The sequence below is a fragment of the Stegodyphus dumicola genome, chromosome 3 (genome assembly GCF_044657685.1).
Source record: "Stegodyphus dumicola isolate Sdum_Otavi_A_Nest chromosome 3, ASM4465768v1".
NCBI classification, from domain to species: domain Eukaryota; kingdom Metazoa; phylum Arthropoda; class Arachnida; order Araneae; family Eresidae; genus Stegodyphus; species Stegodyphus dumicola.
Genome location: NC_140770.1, coordinates 171,597,337 through 171,624,956, shown reverse-complemented (window position 1 = coordinate 171,624,956; position 27,620 = coordinate 171,597,337). Strand labels below are relative to the sequence as shown.

General features: G+C 35.7%; 1 protein-coding gene across 1 annotated transcript in view; it reads left to right on the top strand.

The window, feature by feature from the left end:
* The window catches only part of LOC118186930 (otoferlin-like), a 963,443-nt gene that overhangs the window by 873,536 nt on the left and 62,287 nt on the right, over window positions 1–27,620 (top strand). Inside the window, exons 34-35 of the mRNA XM_085813615.1 lie at window positions 2,356–2,490; window positions 18,764–18,907. Of these exons, the coding sequence (XP_085669741.1) occupies window positions 2,356–2,490; window positions 18,764–18,907 (279 nt within the window). The remainder of the gene's footprint in view (window positions 1–2,355; window positions 2,491–18,763; window positions 18,908–27,620) is intronic.

Below are 27,620 nucleotides of genomic sequence, written 5' to 3'. Positions count from 1 at the left end.
GATTGATTTTAATGAAATATGTAGGTGGCGCTGGCGTTTTTGACTACTGACGCCACCTATACAACTTCGTAAATGTGCTAAACAGTTCAATTGTTGTCGGAGTACTGTTATGTGAGGTTGTCATTGCATTATGTCAGAGTTAACAGACTTCGAACGTGGGCAAATTGTTGGAGCACGTATGGTAGGTGCTTCCGTAAGCAAGGTAGCCGAGGTGTTTAGTGTTTCAAGAGGTACTGTATCGAAGATTTATTCCGCATATTTGAAAAGCGGAAAAACATCATGTGCTAAATCACAGCGCGGACGAAAGTGTGTCCTGAGTGATCGTGACAGACGATCATTAAGGGCAATTGTGACGAAAAATAAGAAGACCACAGCTGCAAAAGTTACTACTGAAATGAATGTTGTGTTACCGAACCCTGCGAGTACCAAAACAATTAGAAGGGAGCTTCATAAACAGGGAATTGCTGGCCGTGCTGCAATTGAGAAGCCACTCATCAGCGATGCTAATGCCCGTAACAGGAAAAGGTGGTGTTTAAGTCATAAAGCCTGGACTATAGAGCAGTGGAAGCGAGTAATATGGTCTGACGAGTCTTCTTTCACATTGTTTCCCACTTCTGGCCGAGTTTACGTCTGGAGAACGCCATCTCAAGCCTATAATACAGACTGCTTGTTGCCAAGAGTGAAACATGGCGAGGGTTCTGTTATGGTTTGGGCAGCCATATCGTGGTTCTCTGCTATCCCCATGATAACTGTGTCAGGGCACATGACTGCCAAGACTTATGTGAACATTTTGGCCGATCAAGTTCATCTCATGGTACAAACTTTGTTCCCCGATGGTGATGGTGTCTTCCAAGACGACAAAGCCCCTGTTCACACAGCTCACATTGTCCAGGACTGGTTTTCTGAGCACTAGGATGAGTTGTCCCATCTCCCCTGGCCACCACAGTCACCAGACCTGAATATTATCGAAGCTTTTTGGTCTACATTGGAACGGAAAGTGCGTTCTCGTTATCCACCGCCAACATCGTTATCTGAACTTGCCACCGTTTTGCAGGAAGAATGGTATAATATTCCCTTGGCAAACATACAGGAACTGTATTTATCCATTCCGAGAAGAGTGCAATCTGTTTTGGATGCCAACGGGTTTCCTACACCATATTAAGCAAAGAAAAATGTTTCTTTAAAGGTGTTTCCATATTTTTGTCCAACCCCTGTATCTTCTTCAACTTCTTAAGCTTATTTTAACCTAATCTAATGATTATTCTAATGATTGAATATGATGATCTCCGCATATGAACTAATGAATTGTTCCTCAAAACTAACATCATGACTAATTAAAACTAATGTGATGTTTTTTTTTTTTTTTTTTTTTTTTTTTTACTTTTAAACTCACTACGAAGGATTTTGGTTTATATTATTAGTTAAGTTAATCGTATTACTAACTATTATTTTTAATTTTAATAAGAATGCCCAACATTTTATTTCTTACGTTATAGTAGCATGGAGATTCCTAAAATGTTTTAATTTTTAGTAGTTATTTTTACGATTAATTTTCTATAAATATTATAATGGATTTTGTATAAATGTAAGTAATTGTAATGAAATTATATGTAAAATTGTAGCTTCTTTCGTATAACGCAAAATGAAAATCTAATGAAGCGAAGCTTTGTCGAAAAGATAAAAATACAGGGGTAATTCTATTTAACATTGAGCAAATGACTGTCTCGCTAAATTTACGAGATATCGCCAAGTTGGCGATGGTTTTGGCAACTAATTTTTGTGGCCAAATTTGGCAAGAAATCGCCAAACTTGGCGAACATTTAGTGACATTTTGGTCTGGTCCCTTTTTAACTGTAATGGGTTATGTAATTGAATAACTATAATTGATTCTATACATAGCTGTAACCGCATCCAGCCTTCATATGCGTTCCGGTAATTTCGAGAAATAGACTTTCTTAGAGATTTCTCTGCGGCCGGTTTGAAAACTATATAAGACCGGAGACAGCATCTGCTCACAGCTGTTAGTTCACAGCTGAATTCGCAGTATTGACATACCCGTGACAGCTTCGTCTTTTAGATGAGCTTTGCAAAGCGTTGTGTTTAAAGTTCTTATTAGTTTGAAGTGTAACTACTGATTGTGTTCTGTGATACTGAGAAGAGCTGTACGAGTATTTTTGTGTTAATTTCTAGAAATGTGAAGTGTTTCTTTTGGTAAAATAAATTTTTTTATCAACCTTTCATCGGTTCTGTGTACATTTGATCCATTACGAGCTTGTACGCACGCAACTAAATCATTTAATGGTATTTTCCACATCTAAGCTTTTTATTCTCGTATATACTCTCATTTCTTTCCAGATCTATCCATGTGAGCTCGAAAATGTGCCCGATTTCGGAGGATTCCGAGAGTGGTTGCATTCCTTCGAACTATATCGAGGGAAAAGAACCGGGGATGAACTGGAGGACCAGAACAGGATCGTCGGGATCTTTAAGGTGAGCTTATGGTAAAAATGGAAGGTAATTATTTTAAGAGATTCATTAGTCTTGACGATGTTTCTTTTAACAACCGCCATTAGCCATTAATCTTGATGGTATATTTCTCTAAGAATCACCAGTTTTGTGCTGTAGCAATGCATATCGATTGAGTTAGAAAGCACATAAAATAAATTACATATATTAACATTTACTGCAGTTTAATGTAATCCGACATAATTGTTCTGTGATTAATATTCCTTTTATATGAAATTTCATCTTTTGTAAAGTATTATATGAGTAAATGGTTTTACCAATAGAATTATTTTTAGACTGGTCATTTAATGCCCATAAATGAAAAGTAAACTAAACTCAGCGGCGCGACAGTCCTAGTGGGCCATGGCCTGCAGTGCTCGGAAGCAGAAAGCAGATGCACAGCAGTCCCTGCAGTGAGTCTGCTTTCCTGACCGTGGTCCTCGGGGTGCATTAGCATATACCGTGGACAAATCTAGTAGAACCGTGTCAAACACCAGGGTACTTGGGCCTACATTTCGAATAGATAGTAAAAAATAACTAGGAAAAGATATATATATTTGTAATAATAAAATTCCGTAATCAAGAATACACTTAAAATTCTAACTGTATGTTCTTTTCATTTTTAATGGCGACGGTCTCTTATTTGAAAGTACGTGGAATTAAATCCACAACCCCGTAGTCAAGTTGTTTTTCCCGCCTTTTCTACACCTACAGTTATAGAATGTTCTGGAAATATTTAAAGCGAACTGGATTGGCTGACGAGGCTGACGTGGGAGGCTCCGCCTTTTCAGAGGATTCGCAAAGGACTCGCAAAAGAATATCGGGGGCTTTTTCTTAAATATAACGATACAGTAAACTTCATACAAAAAGTTATTAGTAATTCTTTTTTATTTACTCCGGGAATATGATTTTGTAAATGCTATTTCTCCTGACCAATAATAAATGGATCCTGTTTTTTAAACTTATCGTCTGATAATTTAAGTTACGACTACATTTATGATTCTTCAGCATTCTATTTATTCCGGGCAAAAGCTGGTACATCATATATATATATATCATATATCATATATCATATATATCAAGCAAGGTAGTTATTACAATACTGAATGACCAATTTGGTCTAGAATATATCTTGCGCAATTTGCTGCAGAATAAGTAAATTAGAAATTGTAGTAAGCTCGCCTAAAAGTTACCAGGAGCTGTTGCTCCAAAAAGTTCAACACGTTTAAAAAAAATTAATACATACGAAAATCAAACCATTTAACAAGTAAAACATTAAAAAAACAAAATCAGATAAAAAAAGTAAGCGGAAAATGGTAAGTTAGCCGAACTCGACTTCAAACTGGCTTTTCAAGGGAAATTTTTTGTTTGAACGTCGAATCAAGCTAACCCCATTACGCGTTTCGCCGAAACAGACAATTGAAACTTTTTCGCTACAAAATTTTAATTTAGACAAAGTGTCTTGTAAAATTTTAATAGTCTCAATTCTCTGTTCCAATTTCCCGACGCGTCCGCACAAAATGACACATTAAGGTGTTAAAATATGTAAAAACTATTCCGATACATCTTAAATCTAGACTAAAATAAAAATATAAATAAAAATAAAAATAAAAATAAATAGCGGTCTGCTATTAGTCCTAAATATACAAAAACATACGGGCTGGGCCTGCAAGCTTAAAGATTTATAATTTTATATATTTTAGAAATCTGTAATGAAAATCTGTAAATAAAATAAAAGAAAATTAAGATGAAAACTAACAAAGTGGGTCTTGCTAAGACCAAGAAAAAGTTGTAACAAAAGAAACATAAAAAACTGACCTGTGGCGATTCAGAGCTCTCCCTCTTAAAACTATGTTGAAAAGTAGTTGTAATTCCCTTCTGTGTACTTCAGTCGTGTGACGTATGTAGGGGGAGCGTTGTTCTGTGGGCATCAGCCAATACGAAAAGACTTTCCGTTAGCTGCAACTCGTCTCCAATTATCGAAGGGGGTCGGAAAACTCGGAAAAACGTGTAAAGATTTCAAAATGGCGTCTGACATGTAGTTGGAAGAAAAAATGTGACTGAACGTGAAAATGGCTAATTCAGCTAAAACTACAAAACTTGGCCACAAAAGCAAGAGTAAAAGGAAAAAACAGTCATTTGTTAAAAAAGTCGTAATTCTTCAAGCTAGCGGGCGATCAAACTACTATGAAAAACGAAAAGGCCCGATTTGTTAATAAAAGCAGTAAAATTGGCCATTATAGAAATTTAAAACTATTTAAACAATAGTATTTAAAAGTAAAGTGCCAAAATTTTGGAGGAAAGAGAATGAATAAACAAGAATTATCTGTACATTTTTACATTAGATTCTCTGAATCAGTCATCCATCTTAAACCGTCCTTCGGGCTTTAGGCATAAAATATCATTATCTAATTCAAAAAATCTAAAAATAGGTAAGGCTAATGCCAGCTTTTTTTAGGGTATTTTTAATTATTTTATGAGGAATTAGGTTACTTTTCAAAATAGTTACGAAGTATAGTATTTCTTCTTGTAAGTGTTTCGCAGTATTGCAGATTCTTTTTATTCTGAGTAGCTGTTAATAAATTGTGTTAAGTATGACTCTTTTGGAAATATTTGAATTCCAGTTAGTTAATTTTAGTGTGGAAAAATTAAATTATCTTCTTTTGTCGTAAACTTTAATAAAATTGTAATCTATAATATGTAAATGAAGGTAGACTACATTATGCTGTTCTGTATTTGTTTTATTTAGTTTTAAGCATGCAGGGTAGATATTAGCTTCTTCTATTTTGTTGTAGTTATTAAATGCAATGACATCATCAATATATCTATAGATGTGTTGGTAAAAAATACCTTCTTCTGTACTGAGTGAACGGACATAAGTCAATTCTTTTGTAAAAAGGAATAATTCACAGACAGAGCTTGAAAAATTACCGCCCATTGGGATTCCCTGTACTTGTTTATAGATGCTATTGTCAAATTGAATAAAATTATTTAAGAGCACGCTGGAGAGGAATAGTTGCCATTTTTCGTTGCTGAGAATGGTAGAAATTTGCGGAAATAAATCTGGAAGAGCTAGTAAACTTGTAAAAATTTCTTCAAGTGGTAGAGAAGTATAGAGGTTTTCAAAGTTGTAGCATTGGATATGGTCTATTTTAAGTGAATTCATAGTTTTAAGAACTAGTTCGTTACTAGAGATCATCCAGTTGCAATGCAGACCCTCAAAATCATAGTTATTAATTAGGTCACGTATCATACGAAGTTTTTGTGCAAAGAGATAATCTATTTCTTTGAGATAACTTTTGGCACTATTAGCTATAAACCTGAATTTTATTGGATACTTATGAAATTTAGGTAAAGCATAGAGATTGGCAAACCTCTTGTTATATTTCTGGGGTTGTATTTTTAGTCTTTTATGGAGTGCTTTAAATTTATTGAGAAGAATCTTAGTACTGGTAGTGATTTTTTGGTAAGTGCAGGTGTTATTTAACTCTTTATGCAGAAGGTTGAAGTAGAATTGTTGTCAAATAACACTAAAATTGTTGCTTGCTTTGTCAATCTTCGTGATGATAAAGTTATCTTGCAATTTTTGAATTAGATCCTCTAGACGTTTTTTATTGTGTAAAGAGTTGAAAAAAGGTGACTTGAACATCAAACGTTGAAATTCTTTAATTAGTGCAGCTTTCCATTCAAGAAAAGTTGTAGTGGGTAAATTGGATCTATTACTAGCTAAAATAATTAATTTATCAAGATCATTATTGAATTGTTTGAGGCAGACGTGTTTATTAATACCGAAAGTAGGACGAAATTTGGTGCCAAGTTGCAAAAGGGTTCGTAATTCTACATCTTCAATGATATTAAGATCTCCAGTGATAACATGTGGGTGGAAAGGATCGACATATTTTTGTAGACAGTCAATTGGCAATTACATTTGCTATTATCTTGTATAACGTGGTGGTTGATAACTAGTTGACCTAAGGTTTTTTTCAAATTTAAAACAGGGTCTAATTTGAAGTGGTTGGTCAGGAAGCAAGTGCTGAAATTTTTTGAAAATGCTAGGTATTTTTAACTTATCGTAAGAAGGGTGTTTGAACTAAATAGTACAAAAAAGTTTTTTGTGAAAAAAATTACTGTTCTTTAGTTTAAAATTGCAGAAGTCTATAATCAGATCCTTTACTATTTTGAAGCTTTGAGAAGGTTGATTTACTGTTTTTATCAGATTCCATAAGGTAGTATTCTTAAAGGTATGAAGAAGTTTTATGGCATTTTTTGCGAATTCTTTATGTTGAAGGTAGGAATTAAGATTGTGAATAATTAATTTCAGATCTTTTGTTGAAAAACATTTTTTGTTATCGGTATCACCTCCTCTAGATCCTCTGGTAGTAGTAGTGCTAAAAAATCTGAACTGTCCATATATAGAGATTTCTTGCTGTCTATTGGTGGTATTACTAAAATATGCATTCAGTCCGTAAGAATAAAGTGACTTTTTTTTTTAAGTATGTAAATCGATTCCTTAAACAGTCTAAGTTTGGTGTTTGGAACAATATCAAGCACGTTTATTTCTATGTTATTAAAATTATGTAAATTATAATGTTCAAGAATTGCTGTAAGCTGATAATCTTTCGTGCTATTATTGTTTTTATTTTTAAATTTTTTGATATGAGATCTATGGTTATTAATTCTGAGGTTGAGAGGGTTTTTTGTTTGACCTATATACGTGAGAGAACATTCTTTACAGGTAATTTGGTAGATGCATTTGTAAGTCTTTCAAAGTGATTGTGTTTTACTTGAAGTAGAAGGAGGAGGAGTAGCATTAGCCTTACAGGTTTTTCAAAGCTGGTTGCTTCACTTAATTATTTCTATGTTATTTATCTGAGCCAGTGCTTGAAAGTAAAGAGGGAGCTAGCCTGCTTTACAGTGTTTTTTGGGAGGAAGACTAACCTACCGTGAAAGTGGAACTGTAAAGAGTTTCCGGCAACTTATAAGCTAAAGCTCAAAAACCTAAAAAACTAAATACATCAGAACTTACTGAAACTTTTTGCGCTTACAGCTGCGAAAAAGAAATAACATATCAAGCAAGGTAGTTATTACAATACTGAATGACCAATTTGGTCTAGAACATATCTTGCGCAATTTGCTGCAGAATAAGTAAATTAGAAATTGTAGTAAGCTCGCCTAAAAGTTACCAGGAGCTGTTGCTCCAAAAAGTTCAACACGTTTTAAAAAAAATTAATACATACGAAAATCAAACCATTTAACAAGTAAAACATTAAAAAAACAAAATCAGATAAAAAAGTAAGCGGAAAATGGTAAGTTAGCCGAACTCGACTTCCAAACTGGCTTTTCAAGGGAAATTTTTTGTTTGAACGTCGAATCAAGCTAACCCCATTACGCGTTTCGCCGAAACAGACAATTGAAACATTTCGCTACAAAATTTTTAATTTAGACAAAGTGTCTTGGAAAATTTTAATAGTCTCAATTCTCTGTTCCAATTTCCCGACGCGTCCGCACAAAATGACACATTAAGGTGTTAAAATATGTAAAAACTATTCCGATACATCTTAAATCTAGACTAAAATAAAAATATAAATCAAAATAAAAATCAAAATAAAAATGAATAGCGGTCTGCTATTAGTCCTAAATATACAAAAACATACGGGCTGGGCCTGCAAGCTTAAAGATTTATAATTTTATATATTTTAGAAATCTGTAATGAAAATCTGTAAATAAAATAAAAGAAAATTAAGATGAAAACTAACAAAGTGGGTCTTGCTAAGACCAAGAAAAAGTTGTAACAAAAGAAACATAAAAAACTGACCTGTGGCGATGCAGAGCTCTCCCTCTTAAAACTATGTTGAAAAGTAGTTGTAATTCCCTTCTGTGTACTTCAGTCGTGTGACGTATGTAGGAGGGATCGTTGTTCTGTGGGCATCAGCCAATACGAAAAGACTGTCCGTTAGCTGCAACTCGTCTCCAATTATCGAATGGGGTCGGAAAACTCGGAAAAACGTGAAAAGATTTCAAAATGGCGTCTGACATGTGGTTGGAAGAAAAAATGTGACTGAACGTGAAAATGGCTAATTCAGCTAAAACTACAAAACTTTTCCACAAAAGCAAGAGTAAAAGGAAAAAACAGTCATTTGTTAAAAAAGTCGTAATTCTTCAAGCTAGCGGGCGATCAAGCTACTATGAAAAACGAAAAGGCCCGATTTGTTAATAAAAGCAGTAAAATTGGCCATTATAGAAATTTAAAACTATTTAAACAATAGTATTTAAAAGTAAAGTGCCAAAATTTTGGAGGAAAGAGAATGAATAAACAAGAATTATCTGTACATTTTTACATTAGATTCTCTGAATCAGTCATCCATCTTAAACCGTCCTTCGGGCTTTAGGCATAAAATATCATTATCTAATTCAAAAAATCTAAAAATAGGTAAGGCTAATGCCAGCTTTTTTTAGGGTATTTTTAATTATTTTATGAGGCCCGATTTGTTAATAAAAGCAGTAAATTTGGCCATTATAGAAATTAAAAAATTTAAAACTATTTAAACAATAGTATTTAAAAGTAAAGTGCCAAAATAGGTATAACAAAATATGGTAGCTATTAAAAAAAACAATTGGCGACCTCAAAATTAACATTCTAGGTTTGGTGCTCTCCCCTTAAATTAATCTGTTCTCCCAAATTCGAGATGTACGTTATATAACGCTACTGGAACTAATATTAATTAATCATAGCTTGTCTCTAAGATTGCACTTACTTTGGTATAAATACCTCTGATGAGCTATTTACGTCATTAGTCTGCTAGCTTTTACATTGCTAATATCTCCTCGCTTCGCTTTTTTAAAAATGCCTGAGTCATTTCTTGTTAAATATTAATGTACGTAGATATTTATCATATTTAATTATGATTGAATAAGTGTCTGCTTAAGTAATTGGATGTGTGTGAAAATAAAGACTGGTGATTTGTCGAAGTTCAGTTTTTTTGGCCTTCATCTGTATGCCTTAACCACAGCCATGTGAGACATCAAAAGCTGTTAAGAGTTCCAGCGTTCGACTGCGAATTCAAAATCATCTATATATATATATATTATTTTTAAATAAATATACCCTGGATGGCTTGTCGCAGGTCTTTAGTCCCTCGGTCTTTAGTCCCCAAGCAAACTTGCTATACATTTTATCGACCCACTCAAGGATGCATTTAAAATAAGTAATAAATGTATATATTTCGAAATATTGATACATTAAACAGAGAAACGCTAAGTTTTTTAAATTCTATTTATGCGCATTTGCCAGCGTGTCGCGCAGCAGCAACTACAAGTCCAGGGTTTGACATTCGGGTTCACTCAGCCTTTCATCCCTTGAGTGGGTCGATAAAAGGTATAGCAAGTTCGCTTGGGGACTAAAGACCTGCGACAAGCCGTCCAAGGTATATTTACTTAAATATATATATATATATATATATATAAATGATTTTGAATTCGCAGTCGAACGATGGAACTCTTAACAGCTTCCTTTACGTATAGCTTTACGTATGCTCTTTACGTGTAGCTGAATTTTTCTTTTCAAGAAAATTATCGTGTTTTTCGTAAATTATTTTAATAACCTTATATCAGAAAATATAAGTGTAATGAAATTTAATATTTATCTTTATGGTTTAGAATAGAAATAAGTGAGTGAGTGCACCGTTATGATGGCTTCCGACCACGGACATGAACCAAACGGAATTATATACCATCATTCCGGGGAAGACTCCAGAGTTACAAGTTTGAATATTACATACTAATAACAGTTTTTACATATTGATAACTGTAAAGCACTAAGCGTTATTCTGGTTATCTGCTTTAAGTTCTGAACATTTGAAACATTATAATATTATCCACGGTTGTTTCTGCTTAGGCAGTGTCTTGAGATTTTCTCTATTTTATCAAGGGCTATTCTGTTTTTGAGTGTGTTAGTCGTGCACATTGCCCAGGCACAGTCCGCTGGTTTCTTCAAGTGCCAGGCTCTTGTATGTACACAATGGAAGTAATAATGGTCCGTGTCGCCTTCCTCTCCGCATTCGCAGAAAGAAGTATCCCTAAGTCTGAATCTGTTCAGGTATACTGGGAATGGTCCATGACCTGTCAAGAACTGTGTTAAGCTAGCACAGTGGGTCTTTATTTCCATGTTAACTTTTGAGAGTAAGCGAAATGTCCTTCGTCCTACCTCTGCCTCTATCCATCTACTTTGCCAATTTTGTAGCAGACTTGTCAAAGTTGTTCGCTTAGTATGAGACCAAGGAAGTTTAGTTGGTCTTTCTAATATATCCGTGCAGTTGGCTGCCTGCTTGGCCAGTAGGTCAGCGGCTTCATTGCCTTGAATCCCTGTGTGAGCGGGAACCCATTTTAAAGTGGGTCTTTGCGAAATAGGCATTGTGAGAAGCTGTTTCTGAATTCGGTATACCAAAGACCTCTGGCTGTTTTGACTTGCGATAGCCGCCAGACTTGATGCCGAATCACTGAGTATGGAGAATTTCTCCTGTTGACATGTGTTCGCATATCTCATTGCAGCACTGATAGCTAGAAGCTCTGCTTGGTACACCGAGTTGTTCAAGCCTAATTTCCTTTTCCACTCGAATGTTACAACTCGATTTTCTAGTCTACAGAAGGCGCTGCCCGTGCCGTTCTCAGTTTTGGAGCCATCTGTGAAAAGAATATTACTGCACCTCTGAATTGGTTGGTCGTTTATACTGATACCGTCGGAGAGATTAAAAGCTGCTGGATGAAAGTTATTGCAGTTGTTTTGCTCCTCGTAGTCCGAGTGGTGATAACTATGACCCCATAATGTTGAAGTTTGACCCAGCCTGGTAAACCTTACGATAGCTGCCTCCCTTTCTACTATCAAATCTAGGGGAGGAATTCCTGCTAGTTGTTGTAGGGCTAATGTTGACGTGGGACGGTAGGCCCTGCATACTTGAAGTAGCTGCTGCCTCTGAATAGAGAGAGCAGGGATCTTTTCATATGAGAGGTAAATTCGCCACCCCAGATTGCTGCTCAGTAAGTTATTACTCTTTCTGTAATGGTTCTATGCCAAATTTTTAGTAGCTTATATGAGATACCCCATTTATGGGAAGTCATGCGTCTCATGTTGTTGCTTAGGATGCTAATTCGAGCCTTAAGATTCCTGACCTGTGGCATCCAAGGAAGTCTGTTGTCGAGTAATAGCCCAAGGTGTTTATATTGGGGGAAACATTTTACCGGTATCTCGTGGCGTTTAATGCTTGGGTTGCGTCTTAGCTGCCTGCTGCGTCCTATGAGTAAAGCTTTAGTTTTCTCTGCCGAAATCTGAAGCTTATGTGCTCTGGCCCATTGGGAGAACAGATCAAGACAGTATTGAGATCTCATTTCGAGGTTCCTATTTCTGCCACAACTAGCATAAAATAGTCCGGCTATGATTAGAGCGTATTCTAAGCTCTCAAACTGACGAAATGCCGAGGTTGCCACTATATTCCATACTGTTGGTCCAAGACATGACCCCTGTGGGCACCCTCTAAAGACATTTTTGACATAAATGCCGTTGTCTGATGTTACTTGTACACTTCGATCTTGAAGGTACGAGCGAAGGATGGTAATAATGGCTGTTGGGCAGGCCATGTTGTGCAACAAATTTATTACGTCTGGCCACCAAAGTGAGTCAAAGGCTCCCTTGATGTCAATGGCTATTGCCAGTGAGTGCAAATTGTTATCCTTGTTCTGTTTGATAGTGGCCATTAAGTCTTTTATGCCATGTTCAGTTGAGTTGCCCATTCGGAATCCATATTGGTTGCGATGCAGGGCTTTGTTCCTTTGCAGGAAGAAGTCCAGTCTGTAAAGAATTACTCTTTCCAATACCTTACCGAGCGCTGGCAGTAGACAGACTGGCCTGTAAGATGAAGGTTCTTACAGTTTTTACCGGAGTTTCGCCTGATTTTAGGAATAACGCCGGTTCTGCCAACTTCATATTTTTAGGAAAGTACTGATGTTTCCAGCAAGCTGAAATGACCGCAAGTAATAGTTTTGGGAATTCCCAGTGTACCTCTCTAATGATGATATTATCAATTCCATCCGGACCTGCAGCTTTTTTGGGTGCCAGAGTACGTATGATGTTGTCTACTTCCATTTGCGTAGGAGGGGGTTCGTCTCTTCTGGTAACTTGGCGAAATTTCATACTGTAGGTTTTTCTCGCTTCCTCTTGCTCCTCTAAGAAATCCTCTTCATCATCATCAGGAAAAACTGCATTTATGATCTCACTGATTACTTCGATGCTGGATGAGGCAGTGCTATTCACCATAGGCGAAAGGGTCGTAGGACGAAACACCTTGTTATATGTTATCTTTTGAGTAGGTCCAAAGGCTTTAGTGACATTACTACACTAAGTTCTCCATGAGATTAACTTGGCCTCTTTAATTTTTCATTTATATAAAGCTCTGGCTTTATTGTATGTTATCATTTTGATTTGCCGTAGATATGGATCTACCTTGGATTGTGCTTTCCTGCGAAGTGGCCGAACTCTGCTCCTCTCTGTGTTAAGCTCTGGTGACCACCAGGATATCGAGTGTTTTGCCTTTACAGATTTCAAACGATATGCTTTGTGAGCGGCTTGCACTATTTTTGTAACTAGGCAGTTGTTGAAATCTTTGATAAATTTCTCTACATGCGCTCGAACGTGTTCTCGTAAAACGGAATGTCCTCAAAATTCAGGTTTGAATCTTTTCTTTATTATGTAGTCTATAGGAGTATCCAGCTTGTAAGTAATAATTTTGTGATCACTGAGTGATGGCAGGTCACTCACTGTCCATTCTTGTATGTACGGAGCTGTATTGGGAGTTGATATTGTCAGATCTGGCCACCCTCGAGCTCTAGATGTTTCAAAGGTAGGCGGTGAGTCCTGAGCGTTGATGACAATTAAATGCTTACTGTACAAGAATTCTAGTACCGCAATTCCCCTTCGGTTCTCCGAATCAGCACCCCATAGTTGACTGGTGGCGTTAAAGTCTCCTGCTATGATACAGCGTGATGCCCCAGTTAGAAGTTTAGAATTAAGTTCTTCTAATAGAAAGGTAATATCTTCGCTCGGGGGTAGATACACAGCAATAATATCAATGCTGCAATTACTAGTATCTAGTCTGATGGAGACTGTATGCTCTGTGATTTTCATTAGGAGAGGAGAGAGAGGGCCATTGTAAATAATCGCAGCTAGCTGATTCTTTGAGAGAAACTTTCTGCTGTGTGTTGGAACACTGGGAATCGCTCCGTTGTAAACGTATGGCTCTTGGAAGATTCCGACATTGGCAGCAGAATGTATCATTACTTGCAGCGTATTTATGGTTGCTGCATAACACTTCTGCAAGTTACACTGTAAAAATCGAAGACCTGTTACATGTTTATTTAGTGTCATCTAGGTTTAGTTCTTAGCAGTGGTCTTTCTCAGGCTCTCGAAATGGGCTCCATACACTGGGCAGGAACTTGAAGTAGCTGGGTGATCTGTGCTGAAAGAGGTCCCCTTTTCAGAATTACTACTGCAGCAATTAGTGCAACTCACTTTTTCCGAGCTACACTCCTGCGTCGGGTGGCTGTTACCACACTTCGCGCAAATTGGAACGTTTTTACAGTTCCTGCTATAGTGACCAAACTCCTGGCAGTTGTTACAGCGTATGATCCTAATGTACAGACGGAGAGGACAAGACTCAAAACCCACTAAAACACTAAGAGACAGCCTAGCTTAACTAGGTGTTCTGCTGACTTAGGGTCTATGTCTATCAACCAGTTTTTCCTTCCGCTTTTCCCGGAAGGGCTTGCTCGTATTTGAAAAGCACTGGGATTGAAATTGGGCAGTTGGTCTACAAGTGCTGCTGTTAGATCTTCTTTTCCTAAATTCTCAGGTACTCCAAAAATAATTACACTTTCCCTTCTTGGCTTGGGCTCACGAAATTCAAGTGTCTCTAGTAGTGCTGGCCTGTCCTCGATTGCCTGTTTCAGGCGTAGGAGGTGAGCTTTTTCTCGACACCAGATTAGAAGCTCTCTGGACCTTGTGGGCCGAATCAGCACTAAAGTGATCCCTAGCTGGGAGGGTTTCAAATCTGCCAAAAGTTGAGCTTTAATCCCTTCGGATGTCCGTGTGGAGTTCTTTGACCTTAATAATAGAACGTGCTCCGATAGAACTGGAGAAGATCTTGAAGGTGGTGAAGTTTTCCGCTTCTTTCGTGTCACCTCAGTGAAGGGATATTCTTTTGTGGACTGTTCTTCTGGGGCTGAGGATTCTACTGCTTGATAAGACTCGGAATTTTGAGGATTCTCGTGAGGTGGCTGTAAACTCTGTGCGAGTTGCTCTTGTTGCAGAGCCAAGACTTGTCCCTGTAACTGGGCGAGATAAACCTCTTGTTCCGTTAACGTTATGCGAACGGTGTTCACAAAAGATGTAAATTGCTTTCTTTCAGAAGCGTTTAGTCTGCGAGATTCCTTTGCTTGTAAGATGAATAACTGGAGTTGGTTACAGATGTGGTTAATTGCTTCCAACCTGGAGTTAGGTGTCGATGTGCTAACGGCACCTTTAACAGAAGGGGGAGAATGTTGAATATTATTCTCCGTGCCGGCTGGTGATGGGGGAGTATCCGAAGACATAGTAAGTAAGAGAACACAATGAAGATGCTTTCAGAGCATAAAAACGAATGAAGAGATGAATGATGGATGCACATGCACCTGCAATATTCCAGGAATACTGAGTTTACACAATAGCACTGTAAGGAAAGGTAGCGGAACACAATGCACAACGCTAAACTTGAATGAGGAGATGCACGATCAGATCGCATGCGCTTGGGCTAGAGTACTAAGCATGTACCGTAGCAATAATAGATTAGATAGTTGCGAGAACACAATGCGTGCACTTTCACGGCACTAAAAGTGTATGAAGTGATATATAATGAAACCTCATAAGCTAATAGTCTTTCTTGTATATTGAGTATGGGCTGTAGCACTATAATAGGAATATATATATATATATACATCTTTGTTTTATATAAAATGTGACGCACACACTTTAACCTTATGTACTAAACAGTTCTAAGTAAGCACAGAGTGATAATCACGCACAGTATTTTACAGCACTGAGTTATAACAAAATGACTATTAGAACACGATGCACACACTTTCTAGGACTAAACTCGAATGAGAAGATGCGCAATCAAATCCCATAAATTGACAGTAAAGTATGCACTATAGCACTATAAGATGAGATAACTGCAAGAACGCTATACTTTCACAGCAATGAAAATTTGATTAGGAGATGTATGAAGAAATCTCATAAATAAATTATCTTGCATAAATATTGAGTTTGCGCTGTAGCACTATGAGAGAAAATATTTAAAAAAAAAGAAAAAGAAAGAGCAATAACATGTGCACACACTCACGGTAAGCACTGAATAAAAATTACGCACTCTGTACACTGTAACGCAGCGCTGTGTAAAAAAAAAAAAAAAAAAAAAAAAAAAAGATGAATACTTGAGCACAATACACGCACTTTTCACTGCCCTAAGTAAGTACTGAATAATATTCACACGCACTATATCAAAGCAATGAATAGTATGATGAATACTGGAGCTCTTCGTAGCATTAAACTTGAATAAGGAGATGTACAATCAAATCGCATACACTGCCGATAAAGTATGTACCGTACTGCGAGAACACGATGCAAAAACTTCCGGTATTAATAATGAATAAGGAGATGTATGGTGAAATCTCAAAAATCTTCTTTACATATATTGAGTATGTGCTGTAGCACTAGTTCGGACTGTGGTATGTGAGAGGTAAATACTTCGTAAGCGTTAAAATCTCTTTCAAAATAAGCAATGCACACACTTTCACAGATATGAACTTGGGTGAGGAATTGCACTGTAGCACTAATAAAGGAAAATACTGCTTGAGCTGAATGGAAACACGCACTTGGCACGAATGTAGTGTAGTACTAATAATTAAAAAAATAAAAAAATTTAAAAAAATATCCTGACAGTCGTAAGATGATTACTACTCATTTGTGGCCAAAGATGGCTGTTGACAATCTTTTCTTTCTTGTTTTGGAAACAAAATATATAAAATAAAAGCGATTTTTAAGGGGAGGATTTAGAGTAGTATTCGATTACAAGCGCACCACTGCGCTGCCTGTGTCCGAGACTGAGAGGAGGGGAGAATGATAAAGTTCCTTTTTCTTATCAGCAGAAGGAAGGAGGGTCGGGTAACTGATTACTGTGTTAAAGTAACGACGGTCAGGAACACAAGCCGCAACAGTAATACTTAGAAAATTAATTAAATAATCAGTGAATAATGATGAAACTTACACAATTGAAGTCCTAGTGCTTTGCTGTAATTGCAGATACAAAAAATTCTCTTGTAAGTCTGAATATTCCGTTCACCGTAAAGGAAAATGTGGTACCAAAATTCATACGACCTCTTATCTCTGCGTATAGACGCGCTCGTCTACGAATAGAAATAAGTAAATATCATAACTTTTCATTTAGTTCTTGTCATTTTTCCAAGTTATTCGAGTTCTAAAATATCGGTGATAGCTCTTATATAGCAAGAGAAAGAAATGAAACATAGACTTTGTAACAAAATGTGGTGTTTAGCTTTAGCTTTTAGATACAGTTTCCAAGCAACGTTTGTGTTCTTATTTCCAAACAATGCTTGTGTGTTTCCTTTCCTATCAGTAATAGGAGCTCCATTTCAAATGTGTTACCTAAATTAATTATCAGCATGTGATTCTTCGAATTCCTCCTATTGCCTTTCTCAAATATTAGTCAACCATTTCTCATGAATTTTAATATTTGGTTGTAACGAAAATTTTGCGCCCCCCCCAAAAAAAAACTCTGTTAAAAAGTTAGAAAATAAAACATGAAAACAGTATCTTTAGTGCGGATAATAATCACCACCCAAATCTATGATTTCCTGACAACGTTTTCGTAGTTTTTCTAAGCCTTCGGCCCAGAGACCTGGTGGCCGCTAGTCCAAAAGCAGATCAACCTCACTTCGGATGTCCAGTGTAGAATGAAAAATAGCACCAGCAGGTGTGAAAAAAAGTAGGAGTCCGAAGAAGTCATGTTCGGGCTATATGGTGAGGTGGGTGTGGCAAAAGATCCCGAGTCCGTAGAGTCTAGCCTGTGAATGCAAACACATGTGTGTCTTGCATCATCTTGATGGAACATTACCTTTTTACGCAAGAACGCAGTTCGACGTTTTCCCTTCATATCAGCGTCAACGTGGAGTAGCATCTCGCTTTACACGTAACTGTCGAGGGTTTTATCTTTTTCAAGATAGTCATTCTGGATAATACCATGGCAATTCCAGCAAATTCAAAGTATGATCTCTTTTGTTAGTCAAATTGCGCTTTGCGACTCTGCCGACGGGCTCACCGGACGCAGACCAATTATCTTTTCGGCCTGTATTGTTGAAGTAAATCTACTTTTCATCACAAGTGACGATGGGTCCAGAATTTTACTTGCGTTGATATTCGAGCAGATTAATGCAGGTCTATTCTTATCTGCTTGAATCAGCTCATGCGGTACCCAGCGATTGAAATTGTACGTCAAGTTTATGCGATGGATTAGCGTGACTAATGGACATGGTACTAACATCTAACTCCCCTAACGAGCACTTCAAAAGTACATAAAAATAAACTGAAGAAGAGGAACATCTTAACTACTGAAAATTCAGATGCTTGTATTCGCCTTAAAACGACTAGCTGTAAACCAGAGTTGACTAAACTGACATCACATGTTCAACATCAGAGAAGTTGATTTGCTATCGAAAAGAAAGACAAAGTTCATTCAGTAATGTTTGTTTTTATGATAATTAGAACTTTTTATGTGTAAAGCGTATTTTAATTATTTGCTTAATAAAATTTATCTTATCATTCCCCAAGAAAGACTGTTCTAAAATTAAAATACCATTGACCCAAATTGTCTTCATAATACACATATTTTGGTTGATTTTCACCCACAGCCAAAAACGGTTGTTGACGCTTGCTATAGACTACGAAATAGAGTGAAAACTACTTGATTATATTCCAAGAAATGCTAAAAATGAAGAACACCACTTTGTAATATAGCCATTTCTGGAAGTTCTTAGAATTTCACAATGACTGTATTGCAGAAATTGTTATCATGAGACGTTTTACTGTAAATTAGTATTTAAAAAATGCTCTGTGCTTCTTAATTTATTTATTCATAAAAAGTGACATAATTTCCTTGTTTAGGGTTCTCTCAAGGTGTACAAAAATCCTCTGCCGAAGGATGTTCATGATCCCTACCTACCCATCACCGACCCCCAAGGTGGATTATTCCAAGGACTGCCCAGCAATGAACCCATTCATGTCCTCGTCCGAGTATATATCGTCAAGGTAATTTTGAGTAATATTACGGCTGCTTATATATATGTGTGTGTGTGTAAGATAAACAATATGTAAAAGTGCCAGATATTGTAACAGTTACTGCAAATGTATGAAGTTTATAAATAAAAGCAAGCTAGTTTTCTTAAAAGACAGGTTCCTAAGACAGAAAAGAACAAGAATAAGCATACAAAATGTCAGGAATTTACCATATGGTGATAAAGGTACTGTCCCGTGATGCTACTGATCCAGTGAATCATTCTGCAGAAACTCACTGCAAACTTTCCAAACTATTTGTTGTTGTTGTTGTCTTGACGAAGGCATCAGCACAGAGGTGTCAAAAGTATCCAGAACAGCTCCAGCAATATCAATAATTTTCGAAGAATAGAGGAGTTGGTGTGAGGAAGCTATATCAATACTTGGCCAAAATAGCAGAACAGTCGAAGAGATGGTTTGGAGAAAGTTTAATATATATATATACATGGTGATTCTAAATTGTTTTTACAAATTAAGAGGGGTGATAGTACTCATCCAGATAAGCAATAATTACCATAGAACATAGGGTCGCATTCCACTCTGAGAAGCAGGAAAGTGTAATATTAGAATTCCAACCTGAACTTACAACAGTGTTGGGAGAGCTAATGAATGAGAAAAACAGTTGTGCAATCAGTTTAATGAACAACTCACAGAGAGTGCACAAAACGGATAAAACCGAAAACTTGGCAGATTTTTAGCAGTTAAACTGCTGTAGTAGTTTTTGCCCCTTCGCCATCTTCTATCCTATCCTCCTGGACTTGCTCTGCTGCACTCATTCTACTAATTGAAGTGCCCTTCTAATGGCATACGAAGTTCTGACAGCCGGAACACAGCATGAACTTTTCATGCTAATCTCGGCATACAGTGGAAGTTGGAGTTAGCTGATAATATTTCAGCCCTTCATTAGATTATTAACTTGTTGCAATCGTTTGTGAGGTTGAGACCTTGCGAACCAAAGATGTGCATTTCAGTGTTTGCCATCAAAGTCTGAGCTCGAATTAACACTCGAAAGCCCAGTTTTCGGTTTTATCCGTTTTGTGCACTCTCTGTGAGTTGTTCACTAAACTGATTGCACAATTGTTTTTCTCGTTTATTCGCTCTCCCAAAACTGTTGTAAGTTCAAGTTGGAATTCTAATGTTCCTCTCTTCTGCCTCTCAGAGTTGAATGTGACCCTATGTTCTATGGTAATTATTGCTCATCTGGATAAGAACTATCACCCCTCTTAATTTGTAAAAACAATTTAGAATCACCCTGTATATTATATATATATTATATGCTTTCATTTATTTTTTACATTTTGTATGCTAATATAAAGACTTTTTCGTAATCGTTATTACTCACAAATACTACCACCTTCGCCTATCACTAACGATGGCTGATAAGGAAAATAATATTTAAATAATTTAAACTTTATTAGTTTATGATTTTTTTACATGTAACTACAGCAACATAAAATTATGTCTTTCTTATAAAAACAACATAGATACGCACAAACATAAAAAATATATCAAAATGAAGGTACTCACTTCTGCACAAATCAAAATAAAATTTGGAACTTCTCCACAACTCATAAAGTATTTTATTTCATTTCAACTGGGAGCATTAAATAACCCGTCCCTCCATTCTGAAATCCAATCTCGAATCCCGATCGCAACAGTAAAATGCAATTCCATTGGGTGGGGTCTTAATATTTTATTTTATTTACTTATATATTTTTTCTCTTAGCGCACGCATTTTGGGCCGCTCGGATACTAGCTTTGAGCCGCTATTTGGACACCCCTGGCGTCTTAAAAAGATTTTACCGCTGTTCAGAATACAAAAATAGTATAGGCAAATTCATAATAAAGCAAAATACGAAACAAAAGTGAAATAGTACGAAGAAAATAAAACGAAATAGGAGCAAAAATATGAAACAATATTAATAAAAGATTAAATGTATTAAAATAAACCCTGAAAAAAAAGCCTAATTTTTAAAAATAAAAATTTATTTTGTTATTTTACCATATTAAAGTATTTTAAAAAAAGGAGATTATAACAGTACTCAGTGTCACCTGAATAAGTGGCTTGGAATAAAAGCATTAAAGAGCAACGTTTCAATAACATCTCTAGCATATTAAGCCAAGCAAAGTTTAACGCCGAAGAAAAGTATCACTACATGGTGTCAACTTCTGGGTTTAATGAAGCAATTTAATCCTTTATTTCCTGCCTGAAGATGGAGAGTCTTGACAGGTGGAAAGAATTAAAATGTTCTTTAGCATTCTTAAAATGACAAACTGTCGAGAACGTAGTCAACTACATCATAATTATTCTGTACTCTCGTGCTGGAGATAATTAGGAGTTTATTTTACAGCATCGTTTGCTGCAATTTTTTTTTTCAGAGAGCACCGTTTTAATCACCAAAGAAACATTAGCAGAAGTTGGGAATACATTATTAATTTTCATTATAATGAAGCGTTTAAAAGTAGCTAAATTGAAATCTTTTAAAAGTAGCTCAACTTAGAAAGTATTTCTCCTGCCTTCCTAGCATGCTTTCGTGGTGGGGTGGTCTGCACGCTGGGCTGGTATTCCAGAGATCCATGGTTCGATTCCCGGTGAAGGCGTTAGCTCATTTTTCATCTTTCCTGCTTCCAATGAACCTAATGACTCCGAACTAAAAGAGTGTTGGGTGATGATTCTCCGCACCCGTATTTGGCGATTGGGTCCCCTAAAAACCCCAGTCGCCCTTTAAAAGCGGGAATGTATAAGGTATTTCTCCCGCCTTCTTAACATGCCTTCGTGGTGTGGTGGTCTGCACGCTGGGCCGGTATTCCAGAGGTCCGTGGTTCGATACCCGGCGAAGGCGTTTACTCATTTTGCATCTTTCCTGCTTCCAATTAACTTAATGACTCTACAAACTCAATATGCATTTCAGAGAAACTCTCCCTTCGAAAATTAGATTTTGAATAATTCAAATTCTATTTTGTGCTTTTCTGACAATAAACAAATTTTGGATAAATATTATGATTGTAGTATAAAAATCAATTGTGTTACTTTTCTTCGATTTACTTTTTCGTGTCATATTTTTGAGAGAAGTAGTTTGTAATAAAAAGAAACTAACCGTCAGAACAGTTGCGTTTTATCATTTTTCATAAAACTAATTCTACGAGTTATATATATATATATATATGTACATATAAATAGTTTAGTGAAATTATAGTATCTTTTGTATAAATAGTATCTTATGTGTCTTTGTATAGTATCTTTTGTATCTTTGTATAGTATCTTTTTCTATCTTTTATATCTTTTTATATTTATATCTTTGCATAGTATCTTTGTATAGTATCATTTGTATAGTATCTTTGTATAATATCTTTTGTATCTTTGTATAGTATCTTTTGTAAATTGGCGAGAAATCGCCAAACTTGGAGAGCATTCAGCAGTATTTTGGTCCGGTCCGTGTATAACTGTAATTACTACTGTAATTGAATGTTTGTAATTGATCCCTATATGTAACTGTAACCGTATCCGACCCTTATATGGAATGGTATATGCCTTCCAGTAATTTCGAATAATGGAAACGCAAGACATTGACTGGAAAACTGGAGAGAGCATCAGTTCCCAGTTGTTAGTTCAGAGCTAGCTGACTTTGGAGAACTGAGATTTCCGAGCTAGCTTCGCCTTTTCGTGCGCTTTACATTGCGCCGTGCTCATCTTTCTTAGTAGTTTGAAGTGTAATTACTATTGTGCTGTGTAATACTGAGAAGAGCTGTAGGAGTGTTTTTATGGAAAGTTCCAGAACAGTAAAGTGTTTCTTTTGTGAAAATAAATTTAATCAAGATATCATAGGTTCTGTATGCATTCAATCCATTATGAACCCGTACACACGCAACAATAAGTTGATTTTTATAAAAACAATGTCAGGGTTTGGTTTTAAGTTATCAGACTAAAACCAGTTACACTTACACATTTCTTGTATTGTATTAAGTACTTGTAATAGAAAAATAATTTTTTATTTTTAACTTTTATAATATTTTGATTGGTAAACTCCTTTTTCTTTAAGATACTTTTTCCTTTGTTATAATTAGGCCACCACCAGCCGAAAGTTAAATTCCCTGAACACTGGTAGCTTGACCGGAGTTCAATTCCAAACAAAGAGGTTCGCTACATGGACGTTTCGTGGTTTCTCCTAGGTGTAACGTTAATCCGAGCCGGTTTGACTTAGAAGTCCTTGATGAAGGCATACCTTTCCTTAGACAGATAGCCCTAGCATGCTCTACGTAATCAAATAAACCAAACCGACCTTTATTTTAATTTCGGAAGTAATCATTTTCTTATATTTGTTTCTAAAAATTATTTATAAATCAGTGCTGGGATGTTGACTTAAGTCAGCTACCTCATAAACTGAGTAGTAAATGTAAGCTGAAATTTTTTTTCAATAATACAATATAATAATAAATAATTTTTCAATAATGATAATAATATAATTTTTCAATAATATAATTTTCAATAATATTAAATTCGGAAATTTTTAATGACATACTATAAATCTGGCAGGAGAGATTTCGAAACTGCTTAACTGAGAACATTTTCAAAAAAACCCTGAAAAAAGCCTAAATTTTAAAATAAAAATTTCTTTTGTTATTCTACCATATTAGTATTTTAAAAGATGAGATTATAAAAATACTAAGATCAGTGTCAACTAAATAAGTGGCTTGGAATAAAAGCATTAAAGATCAGTGTCAACTAAATAAGTGGCTTGGAATAAAAGCATTAAAGAGCAACGTTTCAATGACATCTCTAGCATATTAAGCCAAGCAAAGTTTAACGCCGAAGGAAAGTAATACTACACGGTGTCAACTTCAGGATTTAAGTGATTTACTATGACTCTGAGTCATTATGATGTGATTGTTGCTCTGCTGGTTATATCCTCTGAAACTGTTTTTATTATTTTTTATTTTTTTACTCAAATTTACAATAATTGAAGGGAAAATTACAAATAATCTAATTATTTATTATATTTGATTACGCAGTTTCCATTAGTCTATACTGTTTGATGGATTAATTAATCCATTTAAGCAAGGTTTTGCTGTAAATAGAAGTAAAAAAAAAAGTATTTGCTTGAACCTTTTTAACATCATATTCCATATTATTATGTAGAATAATAATTAACTTTGAAGAAACAATAAATGAAGAATTACAATAAACAATTGTTCATAATAAACCGTAGTAAACTTAAAATTTATGTATACATTGTTGTAATCTAATTTTATGTATGATAGCTTTGAAATTTAAAATTTTATGAACTTCTTTATTAATTATTTTTTAGATTAGCCTGGATGTTTTTTTATCAAAGACCTTTTCCGACATTACTTTTCCTCATTCCAATTTAAAACTTTTTGTTTATTTACTAAAAAAAACTCAAGAAGCTGTGCATTTGATGCTTTCTAAACTATTCGACGTAATATATAAATAAAATCCAAAGAAGTTCCTTTTCGCTTATTTTAACTTATTTAATTAGTATTTCCTTTTATTTTAACTAATTAAAAGATTAACTAGTTTATAAATAACTTGTTTTATTTCATGTGTTTATAAAAAGTCAGTATCATTCTGCTGTCAAGCAGAATGTAGGCGTATGGTTTATGGAGGATGTTAGAATGTTAGAATGTGATGGTAGGCTTATCTTCTTCATTTGACTATCTGGAACTTCTTCGACTCGGATAATTTCAAATTTAACAAAAGAATAAGAAATACTACCTTAATGCGGGAATCTAGATTCTAGGAGAAGAATTTCATTATATAATAGTTTCAATTATATAATTTGACAATAATAATATTTTAACTCAGTAATTTAGAAGCACTTAATTTGACATTCCATAATTTGTATTTACAAGTCCATTAACTCCATATTTTAATCAAGAATTTAATTCATTTCCCCTTTTCATTTTGGAGAAAGAAGTACCCCTGTCTATAGAAAGGAGCTCTAATTTCCCATTGTTAATATTTAAATCAAATACTGCTATAATGGCCAGATGCTTATAAGATTCGGAGCATAATGCTTTATTCCATAAAGATTCTATCTGTATGGTGCTATAATAAAGGCATAGCTGTTTAGGCTGTAGAGTCATTAGGATTTTTCGAAAGCCAGAGAGATGAAAAATTAGCAACCGCCTTCGCCGGGTATCGAACCACGGACCTCTGGAATACCGGCCCAGGAAGGCCGCTAGGAAAGTGTGGGAAATACCTTACATACTCCCCTTTTTAAAGGCCGACTAGGGTTTTAGAGAACCTAGTCGCCAAATCCTGGGTGCGGAGAATCATCATCCACAACCCTTTTAGTTCGGGCGCCACTGTAGAGGACATTAGGATTTTTTTGAAGCCAGAGAGATGAAAAATTAACCACCGCCTTCGCCGGAAATCGAACCACGGACCTCTGGAATACCGACCCAGCGTGCAGAACCACTACACCACGAAGGCCGCTAGGAAAGTGTGGAAAATACCTTACAAGGCTAGTATTTGACACCTGGCATCTTCACGGTTAGGTTGTTCATACTCACGTTATTCTCAGCCAGCAACTATTTAAAATAATTTGAAAATTGAGAATGAAACTCAAAAACGTAATCTTGATGACGTGACCTTCTGAAATTAAGTACTTTATTCTGAAACCTAAGTGTGCACATCCTTCTCAAGTTGAGGAATGAAATTAAATGTATTATAAGCTATCTTACCAAATACTGCGTCAACTAAATATATTTGTAAGAACGATTTTGTCATCTTATTATTTATAGAGGGACTAATAGTAATCCTACTAATATGTGTTGAAACTATTGAGCTTTCCTTGTGTACAGTCTTTTTACAAAAATGCCGTACAGTCGTATGATACGTAAAATTTGAAATATTTTCACCTTTTGGATAACTATCACTATCCATATATAATTGTAAAAGACAGCTATCTCTTTATGTACACTTAAAAAAAGCATACATGACTAAATATGAATCAGTATATATAAGGCTATATATTCAAATATATATATACAATACAATACAATATGCAGATAAATGAATAAATTCTTGCATAATATGCTGAAATAAGTGCTAAAAGTTATCTTTACCAATACTAGCTTCCATCCTTTTTCATAGTATTTTTAGCTAATATTTTTTCAAAGTTTATGACTGGGTATTTTAAACAGCGGCATTCAGTTCGTTCAGTCTGTGATTTTTGGTAGCTTATGTTTCAAGAAACTTCTTGAAGAAAAATCTTTCTCTAGTGCTTTTAGATCTTAAGGTCCCAATGGGCCAAGGATGCAAATAAAAAAGTGAACGAAAGCACAGATTGTGTTAAAATAATTAAATGTTGAAAATCATGCTATAAACAGCACTTTCTTTTGGTATCTTTGAAAAGACAAGGCCTAATTTTCACAAGGTTAAAAGGGTACGTGCAGTATTAATTGCAAATTTTAAAATTATAAAACTTTTACACCTTTTTTTAAACCTCGGACGCTGTATCACACTCTCATTGCCCAGTGAGTGCTTAATAAAGCTCCTAGTCGCCTTTTGCATAACTGTACGCAAGACATAGACAGTCTTGAGTTTAAAAATAACACCTTGCTCTACCCTATCTACTTTAGTGTTCAGATTTAACAGATATTGCATATTTTGACGATAACCTCGAAACATATTGAACGAAACGTAAAAATTATGCTTTTAAACAAAAGAAAAATGGAAATCTTTAGTCTCTAGTAACGCAAACGGGTACACTTGCATATGGATGGAGTATTTAAGAGGAAGAGTCATTAAAAGCTCTGACGTCTTATGCTCTAGTCCTTCTCATTTCTTTGTACGCCCCCTCCCAACATTAGGTAAAATTCGAAAGCAGGCAATGAAAATTATTATCCCCAACTTTTGTGCGACGGGATGAGGTAAAGAATCGTCGGGAGATTAGAAGCGGAAGAGTCACCACTGCAGATTGCTGGAGACTTAAATATAACGCACAGGGTTGTATGCACTTTATTGAAGCAGTTTAGAAATGTCGGATTCATAGACAAAAAATTTCGCAAGGTCGTCCAGGAGTCATGACGGCTGATGAAGTTCAATATTTGCCCATTTCAGCGATGCGTAAAAGCTACAGAATGATACGTTTTAAGAATTGTTGTTCCCAGAAAACAGAGGAGACAGATATAAGCCTGTTTCATGATATAAGTTTGTTCCATTCTATTTGCAAGAAGGAATGCTGTTTGCTTTCCTCATTTCTACACACAAAAGAGTAAGTTTAGCATAAGTGTAGAATAGGAGGATTAGATTTAGGGCCAAACAAGAGCAGGAGATTATTCTCTTCACAGATTTATCCTAATTCAGCCTAATTCCTAATTACGAGTGTACCTTGATGTCAAGAGAAAAGGAAACCACTACTTGTCCTCCAACATTTCAGAAAGGGATCGGTATGACAGCAAAGTTTTGATGATTTGCACAGACATGACGTTGGACAAGAGCACAGATTTTTCTGTTTCTGATAGGTGTTCTGTGACTTTTTGTTAGATATGGAAAGGAAATTTTAGAATTCAATGTTCGTCTTTTAGGGAAACAGTTGTTCCTCATTTCAATTTTAGGAACACAAACGCTTATGCATATAGGGCTGACGTAGTGGATGATTTTCTGGAAAGTAAGGATATTAAAGAGATGTAGGCAGCCAGCTCTCCAGCACTCAGTCTTAAA